Source organism: Letharia columbiana (genome assembly GCF_014066305.1).
Source record: "Letharia columbiana isolate WasteWater2 chromosome Unknown xpSc0000096_s0, whole genome shotgun sequence".
NCBI lineage: Eukaryota > Fungi > Ascomycota > Lecanoromycetes > Lecanorales > Parmeliaceae > Letharia > Letharia columbiana.
Window position 1 is genome coordinate 22,127 of NW_023501171.1, and position 22,333 is coordinate 44,459.

The window sequence follows — 22,333 nt, forward strand, 5'->3', positions numbered from 1 at the left end:
TGAGTTGTCAAATTGATACAGGATGGCAATCACTGTGGATCTAAAAATGTTCTCGCCCTCAGGAGCTCGAGTCAGCATGACCTCGCCATTATAAACGCTACACCAGGTACTTCGCCATAACAGACGAGCTCATTAACAACTAATTCAGGACTTTGTAAGAGCAGCTGTTAAGACTACAACAGAATATGGAGGTCTATCAAACGGCGAATGCGTTGTCATATGAAAGTCGCAATACGGAATTTCAGCATGAAATAATATGACAGAGCAAAGAGCTCCACGCAAATTTATTGGTCCTCGGCTAAAAGACGCATTATCCATTATTCCTTCGTGTGTTTCAGCGCTCGGGTCCCCACGGCCATTCATTCTTACATTGACGCCTTGCTTTTTTCAGGTCCCTTTCCGTGATCACTGGACGTCTTTTAGCCTCCATATTGAGAATACCTTGTGCGTGAGAACACAACGCGATCCTTTGAGGAGCTAGAGAGGATTTCAAAAGATATAATGATCTGGAGCTCTTTAATAAGAATTCCTCCCGTTACTTTTCATATACTCGACTAATGCCTCGATAAATGTACGAGCTCGTGTAATTTCGAAATTTACTTGAGGCCTTGGCTAGCATGTTCGGTCGTATTATAAAAGGTTCTGCTACGAACCGGCAATAGCGCAAGAAAGAGCCCGGAATGTCATGGGACATCGAATCAAGCCGGTGTTAAAGGCTTCGACCCACGCATGAGTGTTGGAATATGCTCCCAGCCTTGTAGGGTTAGCCACCACTAGGTACTACATAGTAGGCTTCACAGCCGGCCTTCTTCATAATAATATAACCACTTGCAACCTCATATTCCAACAATGAAGGATATCAATTTTGCCATGACGGGGCCTCTCGAAACTGCTTCTACCGCAATCGAGTCTCCAACTCCTTCGCCGTGGGCTTCACCAACAGATGCTGCGCAAGTCTCGACTTTCGACGGAGAAGTAGACGGTAATGATTACTCCGAACTTGATCGCTCACCAACGTTGGCAGAGCAAGATCATGAACCCGAAATCCGGCGTATGCTAGCACAGGAGCAGGTTCACACTTTCATGAACGAAGAGGGTCAGACGGCCCTCCACCTTGCAGCCAAGCAGGACGCGTACTTGACGCTGGACGTTCTCAGCCGCGGGGTTGACATCAACATCCGCAATGTCAACGGTGAAACTCCGCTAATGTGTGCAGTCAATGCCGAGAACATAGACACTGTGACACTCTTACTCAAGAATCATGCCGATGTCAATGCGGTAGATGACCAGCATGCAACGTGTCTTCATTTTGCAGCGATGAAGGATGAGTCTGGATCAATAACTCGACTACTCTTGAGACGGAACCCAGATATCGAAACAATGGACAACATCGGACTAACACCATTGTTCCTCGCAGCCTTCGAGGGCAATGATGCGGTTGTCCGCCAACTACTTGAATTCGGGGCCGAGCCGGAAGCCAAAGAATCGGACGGTTTCAGTGCTCTACACTACGCCTGCATGCAAGCCAACCACGTCTTCATGAGCCGTATCCTCGACAAACGTGGTCCCGACTTTGAGGCATTCTACGAATTCCTCATGTACGGCCTACCCGCCAATTCTTCCCATTCTACCATCTCCAAGAGGCGCGCCCAGATAGTCGACAGCCTCCTCGCGCACAACGCCGACGTTCACGCCAGCAGCAAAGGCTTGACACCCTTACACATTTCTGCCGCAACAGCTCAGGAACAACTCGTAAACATCCTGCTGTCCAACAGCGCAAGTTCTACCGGCGTCCCCGTTATCACCGCCTACTGGGGCCTCACTCCAGAAACGGTCGACCTACTCCTCACCCGCGGCGCCAACGTATCGACTACCGACTGCCGCTGGAACAAACCCGCCCTGACCTGGACCGCAGAGATCGGCTCCCCCGCCACGCTCAAGGTCCTCCTCAGCCACGGCGCTAGCGTGCACCATCAGGACACCCAAGGCTCTTCGGCTTTGCATTACGCCGGAGCGAATGCTCGCAACGAGTCCATCGCTCTCCTCCTGGACGCTGGCGCAAATCCCAACTTACTTGACTCAGGAGGCAACACACCGCTCGTCAGGCTCGCCTCGGGCCGTCGTTTCTACCTTGCGGGCAGATGGTGGAACCCTTTAGCCGCTGAACGGAAGGAAGCAGCTACGCTACTGCTCGGTGCTGGTTGCGACGCTTCGGTCAAAGACATGCATGGGAACTTGGCGGTTCATTACGCGGCGGGGAACGGGTATCGAGGTGTTCTGGAGGCGATTGAGATGGCGGGAGGAGATTTGGAGTTGCTGGACGGGTCGGGGAGGACAGCGGTGGAGTGGGCGAAGGAGAAGGGGGAGATGGAGGTGGTGAGTGTTCTGAAGAGGAAGAGGATGGTGAGAGGGGCTGGGGGCGGGGCCGGAGAAGCAGGGGTGCAATAGGGTGATGAACTGGCTGCTCATCAAAATAGCAAACCACGATAGATCCAGGTTTTTTTTCACTGATCTAAGACTCTTTGCAGAAGCCCGAATCTCATTCAAGCTTCCTCACCAAAGTCTTTAAAACCCAAACGCGATCTCCGCCGCGCTCGGAGGTAGCACCGCCGTCAAACCCTTTTCTTTCAACAGCTTGGCATACGGCGCTTTCGGCACCTTCTTCTCCTCGTCTTCCCAGATTTCATATTCCATCTGACCCCACAAACCCAGCTGCATCATGAAATTTTCGCTCGGTCGCACTTTCCGTTTCAATTTCACATCCGCCAACACCTCGTCCAAACCGCGCCGGTCCCGGCGCATCAGATACGCAATCACAAACGTTGTGGAACGCGAGACACCCTGTACGCAATGCACCAGAACTCCGCCATGGGCAAGTGAGGTTTCAATGAACTCGCAGGCGCGGCGCATATGGACCAGGAGGTCTTGGTGGGAAGAATCGAGGCAGAACATCTTGAGGTGGCGGTCTTGGGTTATGATACTGGTGAAACTGTCGCGGCGCCACATGGCGGTAGCTTCGTCGTTCACTGAAAGAATGGATTTGATCTGGTGCTGCCGGAGACCGTTTGCGTTCCATGAAGACCCGACATCGCCGATGAAGAGGCCGGGTGTTATCTCAGATACTGGAGGGTTAGGGTTTTGGGAAGCCATTTGCGAAGCGTATGGTTTTGCTCTCCTGTTGCGTGGGTGGGCCTTGCTTGCTTTGAAAGGTTGTTGGAATCCCTTTTTCATCCATTCATGTTTGAGCTTGGCGGCGGAGAAATAGTTAGCCTGTGATGGTGCCAAGCCAATTACTCTAGCGTGTTCTGGCATTCACACCACGCCCCCACCTCGATACCGCGACTCTGATACCATACCATAAGAATTCAATAAATCAGACGGTATTTCCCAGGGATATAAGACATTGAAGAATCATGGTTTAACGACCAAGAGCCGCCCTAAACATTCTTTGACTACGTAGACTCTGTATATCTTATCGAATATATATATAGTCTTATAATTCTATCATCTTTAGAATCGGGGTAATGGGGAGATTAACTTCCATATAATCAATTCTTATATATCTATGATGTCCTGTACTTTATCAGATGGGGGCGCGACCTTGTGTGAATGCCAACGCTAAAAGCACGGGTAGGGCTACTTTAGCGAGTGAGCTAAGTGAGCAGGGGATGAAGCGACACGCCATTGAGGTGATAACCACATTGGACATAAAAGTTTTAACTGGTAGGGGGTTTGTGGTAGCCAACGTTAAGAAGCGACCATGTTTTTGCATGTGCCAAAGCGAGACTGAGGGATTTAAACCCCCCCCCCCCATCCCCGAAATAGCGGCGGATGAGCGATTATCTGCTATTATTGCTATACTTTGGTCAACAGTACAGCTGTTATATTTAGCCATCGTTTGCTTAAGATATTCGAGAGCTTGACCATCAGTACCCGGACGAGAGATAGACTTATGCCATACAAGCTCAACCGTAAGCCTATTTCTCACCACCTTCTCGTAAACACAGGGCACAACCAAAACAACAACTATCTCTCACCCCGAATCCGACGACGCCAATTCAGTATATAGTCATAACCTTTTACACGATTCACCCTGACGTGGGGGTCTACTGGGGTTCGGTTATTGATCAGGAGGCCAGTAGAACCGCTGTCGATTCCAAATATCGAGTAACAGACTGTACGAATCGCCAGGTTTCAGATGCCGCTCTTCAAGACAATCTTGTCCACAGTGGGCGCAGGTTTGATGCTTGAGGTTAATACTATTTTTAATAGAATCTTGCAGCCTTGGGAGCGAAGCTACTCCTATACCGATCGTTAAGCGGGTCCGTCAATACATGTTGCACTTCGAGTTTCGCGTCTTCGTGAACTTGTCGGTCCAGCTTCTTGATCACTCTGTCCTGTGAAGCGAGGATTATCCTATTCACTGGCAGGCTTCAATATCCATTGGATGGGACCGACGTCACTTGAACTCCTTTTTGGATTAACCCTTTCTTTTAGCCGTTGAGCCATCTCTTGGAACGGGGGAGGTGATCGCGATCAATAATCGGATCCATCCAAGTTTGTTGAGCTATATGTTGAACTTCGAGTTTCGTGGTCTCAGACCCTCGACCATCATCGCCACCCCGTTGCGAAGGATAGCTTTCTGTTTTCTTGACTTTGATAGGAGATGGTCGAGGAGGCTCAAACAGCTTGCTTTGCCAAAAGTTGAGAGTAACTCTGTCTCAATCTGCTCCAGAAAATGGGTACGAGGCGTAGCGTTGAGCATGGTTTAAATAGGCTCAGATGTGTCCGAGGGAGGCTCTACGTTAGGCACCGTTGCCGCCTCGGGCTGGTCGAGTCCTTTCATATGATCCAATGGTACTGCGTCACCCTCCGACAGTTTTTTCATCGCAACATGTTCCCTGCTTCTTGTGTCTTCAATCTTGGCAGCCTCTTTTGGCGGTCCCCCCTCTGTCTCTGGCTGATTCCGCTGCTTTCTTCTCCAAAATGTGTCCTTGCAAACGACTTCGTTAGCTTTATCTTCTGCGACAGCGTCATCCCAGTCACCCTCAATTAACACCGATCCTCACAAGATGCTATCAGTTCACCATGTTATTTAAAAATCTTAAACCATCATCCGCAAAGTCGGCATAATGCCTGTCCTGCAATGCAATTAGCCTTCCGTCGGAATGACTATTCCCGAGCTTCGTACCTTATACCAGTGCTTCTTGACGGTTCCTTCGTCCTTCGATGTCTCAGTCAAGGTTTCTCAATAAATTCCCCCCCCCCCTTTTTCCCGCCCCCTCCCCCCCTTTTTTTACCCCCTCCCCAACCCCCCCCCGCCCCCCCCCCCCCCCCCCCCCCCCGGGGGGGGGGTGGGGGGGCCCGGGTGGTTTTTTTTTTTCCCCCGGGGGGGGGGCCCAAAAAAAAAAGGGGCCGGGGGGGGGCCGGCGGCCGGGGGGTTTAAAATTTTAAAAAATTCCTTTCGTGTATGTGAGGAATGAACAAAGATGAAAGGAGTGAGCATTGTCTGCTGTACACTGCATTCGGCAATTCATGTGCTTCTATGGTAGTAGAGGGGCTGTGAATAGAGTAGGTGCATGGGCTAAAACTTGCAAAAAAAGTTCCCGGCTGCTCCTAAGAAGTTGCCCAAGACTCAAACGCTTTTAATATATAAGGGAGATCTCGTTCTAGAGAGATCGCTGACTTGGGAAAGTCAAGGCCCACTTTACAAAGAGATCATCCTTGCTCGTTTAACGTTACTCGAACTCTACCGCCTCGATCTTCAAACCTGGTCGTTCGTCTTCTACATATTCAAACGCAAAGAAGTCCAAGAGCATGACGAAGACGTAGATATCGTATGTGCCTCGTTGAAAGGGAAGAATGTTCTAATCATAGATGATGATGATGTGATCACAGCCGGCACCACTTTGAGAAAGGCTGTTAAAACCAGTGTCTAGGAAGGGAGGAACGAAATGTGGGTTTGTAGTTACGCTAGATCGAGTAGGAGAAGTACTCAAACCTAGAGACAAGAGGAAGTGGGTAGACGACGAGGACCGGGAATGAGCTCCATAGAGTAGACCAAACGGGATTTTGGCGTGCAAACGGCGAGTATATCAACGCTGGAGGATCTAATCGCAGCGTTAAGGGGCAAAGGAGACAAGGGGGATATAGAGAAGTTGAAGGTTGAAAAGGTGATATCTGGCCAGTGATTGAAGACTAAAACCGGTTTGACCGACGGAACACAAACACGAGCTCATTCGTGTCGTAGATGATAGGTGCTCATTGAGTTCCATGCTTTATCGTGTGAAAGTTTCTTATCCTACAAGGCCTAAAACTTAGTCAATAGCATTACAAAATCCGCTTCGACACGAGCAGGAGGATTAAAGCTGCAGGGCAAATGGCAATGTAGTAGTAGCGCCCGCAGTTCAGCAACAGGTGAAACTCCCACGTAAGTAGCTCACTTGAAAGTTTACAAGGGCTGGCGCTCGGGAGATGCAAAGGGCAAAGGCGTTCTTCAGAAGAGCTGTGGAAGAACTTATCAAGCTTTCTGTACCTTTCCCTTACGTATCATGCCGGCTTGAAGTAGCTATCTGATGGTCCCTGGCTCGTACTCGGCCAACGTTCGTCCCCATAACTCGGTCCCCATGGCAGTCAATAGACAGTTTGGGAGATCGTACTTCGGAGTTTTTGGAGCATGAACCTTTTGCCCGTGATCAATAAAGGTTGTTTTCTTCTTCACCCAATTGCGACCGCGAAATCTATACAGACCCTGTTTAATGCGGTTATCATGACGTTGAAGACACTTATTTCCCCGTCAGTAGTCTTGTTCTCGGACCCTTGTCTTGCTGTTTGACCCGCAGTAGAGGCAGCGCTAAGCTGAGTCGTGAGCTGGGAGATAAGGGTGGGAGTGAGATTGAGAGTACTGGAGTGTAGTGACACTGGAGGTCACGGTGGAGCTGGCTCACTAGAAAGCTGATGGGAGGTGCGAAGTCTCATTGTTCGGCCCTACGTTTGTTCGTACGAAGAAAGAAATTCTCTATCTGGCCTTCATAAATCAATCTCTTCTTCAGTCATTATTCGTGCGCAAAAAGCTCCGAGCCCGGCCGCGCAACCACACCGACAGGCAACGATTCTGATTTAGAGACACGCGGTGTCAGTCTCAAAACCTCTAGCATCGATCAAGCGGATTTTTCTACCTTGTCATGCCCTACCATACCTCGCCCTGAGCTATGATCTTTTCTTCCCAGATGCAGGAAAGACTTGTCGCTCTCTTTGACTCTCTTCGTCCCTCTGAGTCCATTTAAGCCTGACTCTGAGCCCATTTCAAGGTCCTCTTCTCCTTTTGGCCGTTGAAAAAGCCACCTGAAACGAGTTTCAAGACTACCTTCCAGCTGCAAAGTATTGAGTCAATGGAGGAGGCCGAATTGTGAATTCACCAAACTTACGGTTTTATTGCGCTTGAATACAATCCATACGACAAAGGTTAGGAGCGTGGTGAGTGTAGCGAATGGCAGATACCACCACCAAGCAGGGTTGCTCTTAAGTACGTCGACATTCATACCGAAAAGACTCTATGAAGCTCAATTAGGTCCCATTTTATGTGGATTTCCTCTTGATCTCACCGCAATGAACACTAATGGAAGGAATATGAACTATTCAGAAGTTAGCTTGAAAAAAGCACCTTATAATGGAGTATCCATACCGTAATCCAGCTAAGGCGCTTCATGCTTTTATTCGTCGATGTTGATCTTTGCGCTTCTGCAATGGACGTCAAGTTGAACTCCTGTTCCCTGTATTAGGTCTGTACTCTCATAGACGCACTACATATTGGTAATACCAATTGGATCAGGTTCTGAGATGACTCGGTAAGAATGCTTAATTGCCTTCCAGTTGTCGTTTGTAGTTCGTCGCTTGCCTTCGTAAAATCTTGCATCTTCTTTTTCACCTCATCGGGAGGCAATTGGTGTAACACTCTCGCCGACTCATTCTGGTACCAATCTCGAAATGATTGAAGATTTTCAATTTGCTTCGTAAAATTTTCTTTGAGGATTTCTAGAAGTTTGGCATCGATCAGAAGGTACTGTATCAAGCTTGGATCGCTACCGCTCGATCTCAAGATCCTCGTACGCTAGGGAGTATTAATTTGGCTCAATGTCACAAGGAAGACTTCATACCATCAACCCAAGATGTTTCTGAAACCGGCTGAAGTTCTGACCCCAAATGCTTTGGACCTTCAGTACTAGGGGACAGAGAAGATCTGTCGCCGTTTTAGGTATCTCAGCATATTCTGAAGTACTGAAGAAGATACGAGATTCCAGATTTCTCGAATCGTAGACTTCGTAAGCTCCAGACTTCATCATAATCCACAGAATTCCTTGCCGGCTTTGGAATTCTTGAAGAGCATCTGCTTCGAGCTGTACATCATTCGGCCAAAGGTCCATGTTTTCTGGTAAGGCATAGCAGTCGAAAGACAGCGCACATTCTAAAAAGCCTTCGCGGCATTAATAAACGGTTCAAGTGATCGTCTAAGCTATCTCGCCAGACGGATATTTCGTACTTACAATCTTCTGCAGTTGTTTGGCGAACAGTATTCTGGCTTGGGGCTGAGCTCATCAGGGCCTCCCAGTGCCCGTGCGACAGGTGCCACCAGCGGCAGTGGACACTGAATTCAGCTTGAGGAGGCAGCATAGTACCATCCGCAAGGATGCTTTCTAAATTTAGTACGAGAGAAAACCCCATATAAGCTAGGAGCAATGAGACTTACAACATTCGTTTACCAATGCGATGTTTGTTCATGAAGTCAGTGAAATGCGCACGTGATTTTGTCCGCCCGGAGAGAGGGTATGACCTTTCAACAAGTTCCCGTTCCAAGCTCTTATCTCTGAAAACGACCTTGGCTGACTGATCACTAACCATCTCAAGGTTGCAATTAGAAACACCGCCAGAACAAAGTCGCCAGTCTGATGCGGTTATCTTGGATAGACCGGCGGTGGTTTTTGGATAAAGTAAGAGCACCATTTCGCGATTCTTTTTGCGCATAGCCAACTGAAATGAATTTGTGTCCCCCAAGTCTTCTATATCCGGCGAAGCTCCGTGATCGAGAATATACTTGGCAATTGCAACGCCCCCTTTGTCGACCGCAACATGGAGTGGTGTTGATCCAGACTCATCCTGTGTGGTCAAATGAATACCTGCACCCGCATCCCATAGTGTTTCCAGAACAGCAAGATCGCCGGACTCAACGGCAACGTGAAGCAGAGAACGACGGCTTATCGATTTCGGCTGTATAGTGACGTCCGCATTATGACTGAGTAACAGCTTCACCATCTCCAGATTACCCTGTCGTGTCACTGCTTGAAGAGCATTATCGTAGTATCCACCCTGCTTATTCGGATCTGCTCCACGCTCAAGCAACAACTTCACTATCTCCAGAGACTCACTAGTCTGCCGCTGCTTGAAGAGCATTGCCGTACTTTCCGCCCTGCTTATTCGGATCTGCTCCACGCTCAAGCAACAACTTCACTATCTCCAGAGACTTACTATCCCAGGCCGCTGCTTGAAGAGCATTGCCGAAGCTTCCACCCTGTTTATTCGGATCTGCTCCATGCTCAAGCAACAACTTCACTATCTCCAGAGACTCACTATGTTGGGCCGCTGCTTGAAGAGCATTGCCGAAGCTTCCACCCTGTTTATTCGGATCTGCTCCATGCTCAAGCAACAACTTCACTATCTCCAGAGAACCACCATACGCTGCTGCGATGAGAGATTCCATAGTATCCACCCTGCTTATTCGGATCTGCTCCACGCTCAAGCAACAACTTCACTATCTCCAGAGAACCACCATACGCTGCTGCTTGAAGAGCATTGCCGAAGTCTCCACCTCTTTGTTTATTCGGATCTGCTCCACGCTTAAGCAACAACTTCACTATCTCCAGAGAACCACTATACGCTGCTGCTTGAAGAGCATTGCCGAAGCTTCCACCCTGTTTATTCGGATCTGCTCCATGCTCAAGCAACAACTTCACTATCTCCAGAGACTCACTATGTTGGGCCGCTGCTTCAAGAGCATTGCCGTAGAATACACCCTGCTTATTCGGATCTGCTCCACGTTCAAGTAACTGTCTGACTTGAATTAGATCTCCATGGTCTGCCGCGTCGTAGAGAGCATCGCCGTAGTCTTCACTCTGGGCGGTCGGATCTGCTCCGCGCTCAACCATTTTCTTGACCAAGATTTTGTCTTTGCTCAGCTTCTGCGGCTGATTCCAAATTCCAGCCCCTTTAAGCTATTTGGAGAAAGATTGGCAGGGGAGAACACAGTAAATAGTAACGGTTGGCATGTTATGCTGGTCGTATCGGATACGGGCACGGATGACTTCTCTCAAGCCCGGACTGGCAAGCGGATTCGTTCCAGCGCGCTGTAGGGGGTGGACGGGAGCGTAGACTGGCTTTTTGTCACGGCTCGAGATGGCCAGTGTGACCAAAGCTCATAGATCACGGTTGATGTGGGAGATGTGATGAGTCGCTGATAAGAACACGTGGCTGGACGAGGGGTTTTACGTTCGGAATTTCTTTTCTGCGAGCAGTCCTAGCTCCTTTCTCATCTAGGCTCCGACAGGAATCTGAGCACCGAGGTTTAGCCATCTTACGTGCTCTTGCAACCGACTTGGCGCCGCCCAAACTCGATGTACAAATTTCAACGTCTTGAAAGAATAAGATGGAGGGACACTAATATGCTTGGCAATATCTGGTTCGAAAGAGTCAACGTAATCTTAGCTTTCGGGACGAAAGTCAAATGCGAAGAGCGAACTTTCCGGATGTACTAGTACCTGGGAACCTGGCCCGGCCCGAGAGGCCTAGCAATCAGGAGTGCTTTTGGAGGTTAGAGGGTATTTAGTTCGTAATAGGTTCGATTCCTATTGGCGCTGGTACAATGGTGTAGTGGTTTTTTATTTGCTTTTGGCGCCGGCAGTGCGGCACTGAATAGATTGACGTGACTGGAAAACATCGGAATCTGCAGCTCATGATCAATTGCTTATGGAGAATACTCTGATATATTAACACCCTCATCTCTCGCTATAAAAATCGAGGTCTTCGACTCAATTCTCCCGCACGCTTTTTGCAAGAGTTCAGGCTATTCGTACATCCCATTCTCAGCCTTAATCACTGACATCATTCTTGCTACTAACAGTCTTATCACAAACTTCAAACACCGGAAGAGTTGAAATCTTTGACATAGCAAAGGAGAACAGGCCCAATCGTTCTTATCCTACCGTCCTCACAATGTCTTCACTCGAGGCCGCAAACCTCTTCAACGTCAAGGACCTCGTCGCCGTCATCACGGGCGGTGGAAGTGGAATCGGTCTCATGATGACCAAAACCCTGGCTCTAAACGGCGCCCACAAAGTCTACATCATCGGCCGCCGTCAGGAAGTGCTGGACGCCGCCGCCAAAGAGTCGCCCCACGGCAACATCATCCCGTTAGTCGGAGACGTCACCTCGAAAGACGCTCTCCAATCCATCGTCTCTCACATCGAGAAGGACGTCGGCTACATCAACGTCCTGATCGCCAACAGCGGGATCGGGGGTCCCCAGTCCAGCTCCATCACCCGGGAGACGTCGCTGGAGGACTACCAGTCGGCTCTCTGGAGTCAGTCGTTCGACGAATACACCAAGACGTTCGCCGTCAACACGTCCGCCGTGTTCTTCTGCACCGTCGCCTTCCTCAAACTCCTCGACGCGGGGAACGGGAAGGGGAACGTGGGGCAGACGAGCCAGGTGATCGCCACGGGCAGCATCGCCGGCTTCAACAGGCGGGTACCGGGAGGCTACGCGTACGGCCAGAGCAAAGCGGCGACGACGCTGTTGATGAAGGCTATGGCGACCAACCTCGTGCCGTACAAGATCAGGGCCAATGTCGTCGCTCCGGGACGTAAGTCTTTCCATCCATTCCACTCTGGGAGGACTCTGACTCATTGACATCAACAGTCTTCCCGTCCGACCTGGCCGCCGGTATCATCGGCGACGGCGTCTTTCCAAAGGAGACAATCCCGGCGGAAAGAGTCGGTACCCCCGAAGACATGGGTGGGGCCATCCTGTATCTCACGAGCCGCGCGGGCGCTTACTGCAATGGCAACGTGGTCTTACTTGACGGCGGGAGGTTGAGTCTTATGCCGGGTACCTACTAATCTCGCGCGCTACAGTCTCGGAAAGGGGCTGTCGTGGAAGATCCCTTTTCCGATAATTTCCGAATGGTGTCGAGCCGCGGTATCGAGCACTTCAGCTCATATCAAACGAAAGACACATTACCGTGGCGAGAAAAGGCTGTGTGATAACGGTTGATGTAGTTTTCCTTGTTATGATCTACGGTTATATCATGGTATGATCTACGGTTATATCAACAGGTGCACAGAATCCGGTAAGGGCCAGCTTTTCGTAAATGCGCTACGGCCGGGGTCAAAGGCTGGGTGATCGTAATGAGGAACGAGAAAGTCATCTCGGGAAAGTCTACTTATCGAAATTCTCCTACGGTTTCAAGCTAGTCGTTTGAGGAGCACTAGTATGAGATATCAATGGCTGACCAGGCGGCCTGGAAATGTCAACATTTGCATCACCTTCAACGCTCCACTGCCCACCGGTGAGCAACGGTGACAACTTTGTCTCGCTCTCGGTCAGCCTCAACACTCAAATGTTCAATAGACAGTCCGTATGCGGATTTTTCAAGATGATTGAACTTTCATTTTCGTCATGTCTTTATGCTTGCACTATCTAAGATGATCCAATTGAGTCAAATCGCCCTCGACGAAGTTCGAGAGCACGAGTTCTAGCAGAGACAGGTCGAAGCACAGCCAACTATTCACCTTTTGCCATGCTATGTTCACGCTGTTTCGAGATACCTGTTCGTAAGAAAAGGTTGATGAGGCGGCTGATGAGACCTGGTTTGTTCACGCAGGTGGTGGTGGTGCTGAGACCGTCTTCCGACTTCTTAGGTTCGGTTTCTTGAGCCAAATTTTCTCGAACGGCCTCACTCGCCTCTGCGGTCTCCTTCACACGGGATCTTTTGTTGAACAACCCCCAAACTGAAGCGATGCCTACGCATTTCGAGTTCACATCACTCTCAACCTTTGTTCCATCGCTAATTATACATGGCGTGGCCACAGACCAAACGACCATGAGGGAATTAATTTCATTTCTATCGTCGTTGATCTTCACGGGAAATGATGCGTAGACTGGTGGGATTTGGCCACAGTCGATGGCGTGGTAGATGACACCGTCAAGTGTGAAGCCTCGTCCTCCACGGAATTGGATATGTCGATCATTGATGTTTTCTCCCTGCTCACTCCAGAAGCAAAAGGCAGATATCCAACCCTCGTATTCCACGGATACGCCACCATCGACAATCCGGGATTCGGCACTGACCATGTGACCCCAGAAGTCAACAACGTCTTTGCTTGTTGGGTCGTCGAAGCTCTTGATGAAGCGCGCAATGACTGGCACCAGTAGGCATCTGAATTGAGCGGGCTCTACACCAAATGTCTCAAGCTTGTCCAGCTTCTTGTACAGTTCCACCCAGTCAGACTGTTCTCCAAGTAGAACGACCGAAGGGACACCACATTCGCTGCGGGCGGGGTAGCTGAAGTACTTCTGCATGTCACCCATCATGAGTACGGAAGCGACGACAGCGTTGAACGCTGAATTCCCGGTGAAAGCCGGCAAGATCCACTCCCTCAATCCGGGATCGGGCATGTTCTTCTCGATCTCGCGCACCACATTCTCACCATTCTTCCCTTCGTCACCGGTATCCTGAATGGTGACGGTCAAACCCTTCTTACCCACATCGACGAAGAACTTACCCCGAGCTTCCGCGCCATTTGCATTGATCCAAATATTCAGCTGTGATAGGATGGCAAACCAGACGTTGACAGGGCTGATAACGAGATGGTAGTGCTCGCTGTGGGCTTTGAGGGCACTGTGAACAAAGCCGTTGGCAGAAGCCAGGGAGAGAGGGTCCTTCAGCTCATCGAAGGTGGACTGGAGCATATTCTCGCAACTCTCTTTTGTGAGGTCTATCTCCAAGAGCTGGCCCTTGTATTGAAGAGGTCTCGTGACTTGTGTGTTACTATCATTGTGGCTGGCTGGCACGATCGTAACCGGCATTTTCAGGTTGATGGTCTTCTTGAAGACGCGATTGACAGGTACGTAGGCGTTGCTTTAGAAATGGCGATGTTTGTTTCGCGCTATATCGGTGATGGAGCGAAGGCTTTGTAGAAACAGCCGGTGGAAGTTGATGTTAAGAAGGAAGAGTTGCGGAGGAGAGAAACCTTAAATAGGCATTATAGAATTGTGTTGACGATGTCAACACACTAGCAAATCGCTGCCGATCTGTGCAAAGTGTCTGATAGGCTAGCTATAAACCCTACAAGCGTGACTACCTTAGTATTCCACTCAAGAACGAGGGATTCATTTATCATCGTGACTCAGCAACAGCAAAACTTCATTGGCAGCTACATCGATCGGCGCGACTAAAGTCCGTTCATACCCCTTCACCTTCCGTCACTGCATAGTGAACCTCTTTTGGATATGGTAACCAGTCTTCACTCGCCCTTTGATCCATCGAACATGCACTCAGCACTATGATCACATCCATGAGGGCCTTAAAAACAACATGGTCCCCTTCCTCGCTCGTTGGCGCCCCGAAAAACAACGCCTCCCTCTTCATTGACCTTTACATTCATGAACAGATTCAGTGGCGTAGGCGGTGTGGTCGGGAGTCTGATCTTTTTTTTTATCTTGGCTGAGGGATAGGGTGGAAAGGCTCTTGACAGCCTTCTGATAATTCTCCGCGCAACTAGCATGTCACCCTTTCACTCTCATCTTTTTGTAGCGTAGTGGATTACAGGCTGAGATCAACGTGTTGTGATTGCGTTTGTTGGTATTATTGATCTAGGATAGGATGGCTTGGGAAATACTGCTGTAGAGAGTGTCGCCACTGTTGAAGTGCAATTTTCGGTGGATGGCGTGGTTATGGGACGTGGAGAGATACTCGGCGGGGTTTGGAGGATTGAGTGCCCAGAAGTCGACGACTTGGCGGCCGTGGGTGTTGGTTACCTTGACGGTTTGTTCCCTTTTGAGGAGGAGAGCGGTGCCGCTGCTGGCGGGGAGTGTCTGTGGGGTGGACATTGACTGAGAGGTGAGTAATGGTGGATGGAGAGAAGGGGGGTTGGAAAGAGTCGGTTTTGTATGCAAAGATGTCGGGGTAGACATATTGATTCCATAATCAAGATGATGATGACTGTTGAGGAGGTTATGTGTTTCGGAAGTAAGCCAAAGGTCGAGATGCCTCTCACTCATCTATGGCCTGAACTTCACTTGATTAAGAAAATCATTGTAATCAAATATTCTATTCGAGGGCACATCCTCGTGGGATAGGACCAGTACTTGTATGCGAAGCAATGAGATATCCCCTTGGCAATCCAGCACAAGCTGCTTAATTGATATTTCCCCCTGAGGTAATGTTTACGCCAAGAAAACCCAAACCTCGGCTAGTGATGAAGTCTCGTTCACTTTGAAAACTGGCCTTGTATTGAGGCGCAACTTTCCATCGCCCTGATCAAAGCTATTGACGTTTTGTCTTCGAGCTCGTTGCACATTTCATCTTCATCCACGATGAACGATTTGCGAAATCTGTCAATGCTCTTCCGCTAGAACAAATGTGAGTACTATCTTGCTCGATTATTCACCATGAAACAATCACATGCACCGGTGAGATTTGCTGACTTCGTTCAGTCACAACCTCTGAGCAACTCACCTGATCGGCTTAGTCCACTTCAACAGATTACCTTCCTTGGGTGAGATCTCGTCCAAATGGGTCTTTTTGCAAAGGATCATGCCCTCGAGGCCGTTGAGTTGCGCACGCGAAGCGCAAAGCCTGGGTTGCGCGGATTCGAGTTCGAGAAGCTCCCTCGCACAGTGCGCCACCAAATATACAGAGAATTATTGCTCAAGCCAGTAGACGACGATAGCGCAGCAGAGGATGATGGTGACAGCTACGCTAGCGAACATGACAAACTAAGTGAACGCATCGAAGGGCTGATGGTCGAGATTGGAGAAGGAGACAATCAAATGCACCCAGAGATCATGCGTACCAACAAGAAGATCCACGATGAAGCCGCCGCTGTCCTGTATGGCGATAATTGGTTCACATGGAGTCTCTATGGGGACCAATACTGACCAATGTGGCGCTGGCCGGATTTCAGCAAGATCGAATGTCCTCGTCACTACAGTCGCCTCATCACCAAACTGCGCCTCTACGTCAGCACCAGGGGCAATGAGCACGACCGTACCCAGGCAGTCGCAATCTACTGGACCACCATAAACGTCAACCACGTATGCAAGAAGCTCACCTTGAACGATCTCAAGATCCTCAAGGTGGACTTTTACAACGCTCTTGGTCACAGGCATGGTGGCTCAGCACGCAAAGGATACTATGGAGAACGCTGCTTGGAGCCTTTAAAAAAATGCCGAGCCGAGAAGGTAGGAATCAAGTCTCTGCCAGTCACGCTTGCAGTTGGCCTGATGCTAATAGCGATCGCAGTTCCTCATCGACGACTATGCTTCTCCAGCTTACGCAGCCAAGTTGAAGGCCGTGATCGAAGGCCCCAAGGGTGCGAAGTTCTTTGGCTCACCGCGAGGCAAAGGAAGACGAGTCGGAAAGTGATTTCGATGACCAAGGAGGCTCTGGAAATGAGGAGTTTGGGGATTTGAGCGGTGATGATGCGTATGATGATGTGGAAGGAGAGTCTGAAGACAAATATGAGAGAGGAGACTCCGGCATGGAAGGGCTGGAAACGATCTCATACCCAGGAAGGTGAGCAGAGAGACAGCTTTGAACAGGGTTGATGCTTGCCGAAGAAGGCTTTGGGAGCGATTGCTCTCCTCTGCCTAGCAATGCAGGAGCAGCTGCCATGTCTAGCACAGTGAATACGATGCCCCTGGAAGGCGATGGCACGCATCGTCTGAGTTACGGCTGTCCGACCTCTAGAATAGATACCTTCAATGATCCAAGGTGGTTGCAATTGAAACTTCGCATGAGTATCTAGAGGTTGGAACTATTGCTCTGAGTAGTATTGTCGGCTGCCAACGTTAAGGGTGGTTTGCATAAATCCCTAGACATATTTCCGGGATTCCCCGCCCGGCGGTCGTTCGGTCCCTGACCACGGCCCGCTGCCGCTAGAGTACTCTATCTCAGGCCCGGCTAGGCCTTCAGGCAACGGACTCCGCGTCATGCTGAGCCACCCGAGTGATCATCCTTCGTAGAGGTTCAGGCCACCTTTCTCATATCAGCATAACATCTCAGATCTTTCATCCTTAAACACCTTGTATCTGCAACCGTCCCGCTTCCTAGAGCCACGGGTGCAAGATCATTTCCTTAAGCGGCCGAGATGGATGTCGAACTGTATGTTTACGATCTATCCAAGGTGGGACCTCTCTCGCAGGTTCGCCTTGATCTAATGGGCTAACATTTGGGTGGTAGGGACTCGCCAGACAGGTTCTCCTCCAACAGCGCCGATGATCATGCATGTGATGCTGAATTTTATAGATGTCTGGCCAGCTGCTTGGAATACAGATTGCGGCCGTTTACCACACAGCTCTGGTGTTCGGTGGAATAGAATACTTCTTTGGCGCAGGTGTTCAGACATCATATCCGGGAAGGACTCATCATGGAAAGCCTATGGAAGTCATTCCCATGGGGGCAACCCAACTACCTCTAGAAGTGATTTTGGAGTACCTCGAATCGCTCAAGGCAATATATACGATGGAGGTAAGTTATTGCGCCGTATTATTTACAGTGAACGATTGCTAATGTCTGATACGATCCCAGTCCTACGATCTATTCCTCCACAATTGCAATAACTTCACGAATGACTTTGCGATGTTTTTAGTCGGCAAAGGCATTCCAGACCACATCACCTCACTGCCACAAACAGTTCTAAATACGCCTTTCGGCCAGATGTTGAAGCCTCAGCTCGATAACGCCATGCGCGGTATCACACAGGCTCCGGTACCACCGAATAGCGTCCCTCGAGCCGCAACACAGCCACAATCGATACCTAATGGGCTCTCATCTCGCCCACAAACAGGCATGAGCATATCGCAGAAGAAGGAGGAAGTTCCTGGCGTGGTATATAAACCGACGAGGTTGAAGCAACTGGACGAGTTGCTGGCCTCGGCCCAGAATTCCTGCGCAGTCATCTTCTTCACCTCCGCCACCTGCCCACCCTGCAAGATCGTCTACCCAGCATACGATGAACTTGCAGCAGAAGCTAGCAACAAAGCTGTGTTGATAAAAGTCGATCTCACTGATGCATATGAGATCGGCGCAAGGTATCAAGTCCGCGCCACACCTACGTTTATGACGTTCATCAAAGGAGAGAAAGAGAGCGAGTGGTCAGGCGCAAACGAAGCGCAGCTTCGTGGAAATGTACGACTACTGATCCAGATGGCCCATCCTCCGCATCCACATACTCTCCTCCGACTACCGACTTTGCAACGTCTGCATAAGTCGCCCGTCACTTATACCAAAATTCCACCAATCGAGAAGCTCATCGCCAAAATGGGAACCGCTGGCTCTGATACCGCTGTTGGCGCTCTGAAAGGTTTTGTCACAACTCGACAGCAGTCCGGTGCTGTGGATGCTCCACTTCCCGATCTGCCTGCTGTCTCTGCCTTCATATCTAAATCATTTCAAACCTTACAGCCAGAGAGCCTTTTTCCAATAGTTGACCTCTTCCGCCTAGCCCTCGTGGATCCCCGGGTGAGTGGCTATTACGCTGAAGATGCCTCCGAAACCGTGTTCAGGATCTTAAATACCGTCAATCGCCTAGATACAAGCTGCCCATATCAACTACGGATTGTGACCTTACATATGGCATGCAATCTGTTCACTTCACAACTCTTCCCTATCAAACTCTTCATGGAGCCGTCCTATTCAACACCTCTATTTCAACTCGTCACATCTTCCCTCTTGGACAACGAACATCCACCTGTACGAGTCGCGGCATCATCCCTAGCATTCAATATGGCTGCTTCAAACCATCAACAACGCATTCAAGGGAAGGCTGACTTCTTACCGGAGAGCAGCCAGGTGGAATTAGTAGCTAGTCTACTTGAGGCGATGGGACGCGAAAGAGAGAGCAAGGACGGCATGAGAGGGCTGCTTGTTGCCGTCGGCCTGTTGAAGTATATGACAGATAAAGGGGGCGAGGTAGACGACCTTTGTGAAGCTGTGGGAGCGAAGGATATCATTGCGGAGGCAAAAGGAGCCTTTCCCGACCTCAGAGAGCTGGCGAAGGAGGTGGAGCAAGTCATGTGATGAGGATGGAGGTACTGTTGGTCCGCATAGCCAAGGAGTCAGGGCTGTAACAATGGAGTGAAAATGTCCTGCCCACTCCCGGGTTACAGTTCGGCAGGGGTGAAAAGAAGTTCTGCGGGGGTAAAGCTGAACGTATTTATTTCACCCGAATAAACTTAGACCGAGTTGAAAAATCTATAAACACTTTATCTAGATTATTACATACGCTAAGTAATTAGTATAAGCATATAATAAGTATGTAATATAGACTTTTTAATTTCTATCTAATATCATCAATAAGTAGTTCTTTATTATTAAATCGTAACAGATTCACTATATCTTCTTCGTGAAAAATATATATATATTAAGTATCAACATCGTATATTCTACGTATGAGGATTATCTCGCATATATAAAAACCGCTAGACTGAATTCTTTTTTTTTATCCTCGATGAGGTGTTAGTATATGCTGAGTGTATTCTATTTTATCGGAACAAGGCGCGGCGTATATACTTAGGATCTACTTACCCCCACCACCGAACTGTGAGCCCATCAACTCCTCTAGATTGATCACTTAGGGCTCCTCGGCTAGGGTTCGAGTCTTGGCAGTCGCGAGGAAGCGCGTCACTCCTCCAACTTCACTCAGTTTTGCACATTTCCTAGCTCATCTACTCATCTCATTTCACCCGAACCTCATATGTTCCTCACATTACACGATCAACACTGCCATTCGCCAAAATCCCACAATGTCCCAGCCACGGAGATCTACACGCAAAAAGCGACAGACACAACTGACTTTCACGCCCCTGCCTTCATCTTCTCCCGCTGCTTCCCAGTACCCTGAAAAAGTGCGACAGCGAGCTGCTTCAGTTCGATACGATGATGCAATGTCAAGCCCGATCAAGAAGCGCCGAGTCGGAGGCTCTCCACCTGTGAGATCCCCATTCAGTCGGGCTTCGAGCAATGCCGGATCGCCTTTTGGGAGTCAAAAAGTTCAGGTGGTGATTCCGTCACCAAGCAAGAGCTCGGACCAGCTACCCACCCCGCCTGCATCATCACAGGTTGAAATGGACAATGAGCCAGGTAATTACACCTTGGATTACGCACTTTATCGGCTATTGAGATTGATATACCTCTCTAAATGCAGAATCACAGAAGAGAAGCCCACTGTCTGGCAATCCTTCCGAGCAGAACGCTCTCAGTAACTCTATGCAACCCGTAGCCGGTGCCAACACGACTACAGGAGACGATGGACGGTCATTCCTGGGATTTACCAGCGAAGAAGGAGACGACGACGTACCTATTCGTAGTATCAGAAGAACCAGGCCGGCGCCCACAACCTTGACCAGTGATGATAGCTCGCAGCCGCAGACGCCTCAAAGGTTAGTGACACCTACGAAGGAATCAAGGCTTTCTCAGTCGTATACGCAAGCTAGCAGCCCCCCATTTGAGACTGATAATGAAGCACCTACAAGGAGACTGCGGCAGAAGCTCTCAATTTCGCCACATGTAACCCGTGCTACGAATAGCGATACCAGAGCAAAGGCTGGGCCGTCAGAAGCAAGAAGCGCAAAGAAGAGAGCAAAGCCGGTTGTGATAACAGATGGGAGTGAAGACAGTTCAAGCGAGGATGTGGTGGCCACGCCAGTCCGGAAGCGTAGGACCGTAGCGCAAATCCAGTCCCCAACCCGAGAAACCGATCATGAGGAAGAGTCAGAGTCTTCGGATGATCTGCAAGGAGAATTGGAGGATCTAAAAGAGACCGGTACACCGTTACGCAGTACTCGCACTAGAGATGGACATATTATGTCTGAGCGGGGCAAGAGACAGCAGAAGCTTGAAGAACTTAGACGACGTCGTGCCGGTATTAGAGAAGATTCACAAGAGGAGGACGAGCAGAACGGACAGGACGAGGACGAGCAGGACGATATTGAGGAGGCCAATTTATCATGGCCGGAGCCCATACATCATGCAATGCGCAGAGGAGGCAACCTAGACCAATACGAGGACGACTTTGTGGATGACGAGGACGACAACGTGGGAGTTGATCTCGGAGTTGCGGGCGTGCCCCTCGAACTCACACACCATGCTAACAAGAAGCCATTCGAGTACTTTAAAACGGAGATCGAGTGGATGGTCCATAACAAACTAAATCCAGCATTTGATCGCTATGACGAAATGTACGAGCTTGCTTACCGGAAGCTTGATAAAGAAGTTGAAGGATTCGTTGGGTCTAAGTTCGCGTCTTCTGTCTGGGGTGAAGAGTTCAACAAAGCACTCAAAGCACGACCCGACCTGTACAGAATTGATGTGCCGACAATGCTGGAGCACAAGTGTGATGCTTGCCGGAGAAGCAATCATCCCCCAAAGCATAAAATCACATTTTGTGGCAAACCCTACAATCGCGATACGCTAGAAACAATCGAACACGACGATGACGACGATACGGAGGACTCAGATGATGACGAAAGCAGCAGTACCCAAGAGGGAGAATCCTTCTTCCTTGGCAGGTTCGAATACGACAACCCAGTCAGAGATTCTTGTTGTAGCTGACGCGGTCTAGGTTCTGCTGCGCCAACGCTGAAATGGCACATGCTCTTTATCACTGGCGTCACGCACTCAATCAGGGTGTCCTTGCGTGGCTGGCAGCGGAAGGCCATTTATCCCCTGCAAAAATTGTCGAGCGAGACAATCTGCGCCAGAAAAAGAGACAGAAGGCCACTAATAGAGTTGTGGATGGCATGAAGGACACAGGGGTCATGAAGATGCTCTACAAGCAATTCAAAGAGAATCTAGCGGCTGCGAGAGACGCTAAGGTACGTCTACGCTCATAAAGATAGTCAAGGGTCTGAAACTGATCTCTCGACAGCCCGAGAGGTTCACGAACAGACATTGATAGCGAGAACGGGGCATCCATCCTGCCCTCAGCTTTCAATATGGCCATAGTCTGCGCCGGCTATTGGGGTGATGTGTGAATACAGCCATTAAACGGTAGCATGGAGT

At 49.6% G+C, this 22,333-nt stretch overlaps 9 protein-coding genes across 9 annotated transcripts; 5 read left to right on the top strand and 4 right to left on the bottom strand.

Annotated features, from left to right (window-relative positions):
* Positions 1-849: 849 nt before the first annotated feature.
* On the top strand, positions 850-2,448 carry HO173_013256 (uncharacterized protein; the record flags this gene model as incomplete). Its single annotated transcript, XM_037315079.1, has 1 exon — positions 850-2,448. One exon carries the CDS (start codon positions 850-852, stop codon positions 2,446-2,448), a length of 1,599 nt encoding a protein of 532 aa, XP_037158030.1.
* A 117-nt stretch (positions 2,449-2,565) lies between these two features.
* Positions 2,566-3,150, bottom strand: HO173_013257 (uncharacterized protein; the record flags this gene model as incomplete). Its single annotated transcript, XM_037315080.1, has 1 exon — positions 2,566-3,150. One exon carries the CDS (start codon positions 3,148-3,150, stop codon positions 2,566-2,568), a length of 585 nt encoding a protein of 194 aa, XP_037158031.1.
* Positions 3,151-7,048: 3,898 nt separating this feature from the next.
* HO173_013258 (uncharacterized protein) lies at positions 7,049-9,447 on the bottom strand (the record flags this gene model as incomplete). Its single annotated transcript, XM_037315081.1, has 9 exons — positions 7,049-7,114; positions 7,179-7,373; positions 7,428-7,553; positions 7,605-7,634; positions 7,685-7,765; positions 7,820-8,110; positions 8,157-8,473; positions 8,544-8,689; positions 8,747-9,447. 9 exons carry the CDS (start codon positions 9,445-9,447, stop codon positions 7,049-7,051), a joined length of 1,953 nt encoding a protein of 650 aa, XP_037158032.1.
* A 245-nt stretch (positions 9,448-9,692) lies between these two features.
* Positions 9,693-10,199, bottom strand: HO173_013259 (uncharacterized protein; the record flags this gene model as incomplete). The annotated part of the gene is made up of 1 exon (XM_037315082.1): positions 9,693-10,199. The coding sequence occupies one exon, from the start codon at positions 10,197-10,199 to the stop codon at positions 9,693-9,695; it is 507 nt and encodes a 168-aa protein (XP_037158033.1).
* Positions 10,200-11,262: 1,063 nt separating this feature from the next.
* Positions 11,263-12,167, top strand: HO173_013260 (uncharacterized protein; the record flags this gene model as incomplete). Its single annotated transcript, XM_037315083.1, has 2 exons — positions 11,263-11,911; positions 11,968-12,167. 2 exons carry the CDS (start codon positions 11,263-11,265, stop codon positions 12,165-12,167), a joined length of 849 nt encoding a protein of 282 aa, XP_037158034.1.
* A 664-nt stretch (positions 12,168-12,831) lies between these two features.
* HO173_013261 (uncharacterized protein) lies at positions 12,832-14,136 on the bottom strand (the record flags this gene model as incomplete). The annotated part of the gene is made up of 1 exon (XM_037315084.1): positions 12,832-14,136. The coding sequence occupies one exon, from the start codon at positions 14,134-14,136 to the stop codon at positions 12,832-12,834; it is 1,305 nt and encodes a 434-aa protein (XP_037158035.1).
* Positions 14,137-15,843: 1,707 nt separating this feature from the next.
* On the top strand, positions 15,844-16,850 carry HO173_013262 (uncharacterized protein; the record flags this gene model as incomplete). Its single annotated transcript, XM_037315085.1, has 4 exons — positions 15,844-16,160; positions 16,236-16,512; positions 16,574-16,624; positions 16,677-16,850. 4 exons carry the CDS (start codon positions 15,844-15,846, stop codon positions 16,848-16,850), a joined length of 819 nt encoding a protein of 272 aa, XP_037158036.1.
* Positions 16,851-17,420: 570 nt separating this feature from the next.
* HO173_013263 (uncharacterized protein) lies at positions 17,421-19,351 on the top strand (the record flags this gene model as incomplete). Its single annotated transcript, XM_037315086.1, has 4 exons — positions 17,421-17,456; positions 17,513-17,527; positions 17,579-17,800; positions 17,861-19,351. The coding sequence occupies 4 exons, from the start codon at positions 17,421-17,423 to the stop codon at positions 19,349-19,351; spliced, it is 1,764 nt and encodes a 587-aa protein (XP_037158037.1).
* Positions 19,352-20,076: 725 nt separating this feature from the next.
* On the top strand, positions 20,077-22,226 carry HO173_013264 (uncharacterized protein; the record flags this gene model as incomplete). The annotated part of the gene is made up of 4 exons (XM_037315087.1): positions 20,077-20,413; positions 20,478-21,840; positions 21,894-22,146; positions 22,200-22,226. The coding sequence occupies 4 exons, from the start codon at positions 20,077-20,079 to the stop codon at positions 22,224-22,226; spliced, it is 1,980 nt and encodes a 659-aa protein (XP_037158038.1).
* Between the last annotated feature and the right edge of the window lie 107 nt (positions 22,227-22,333).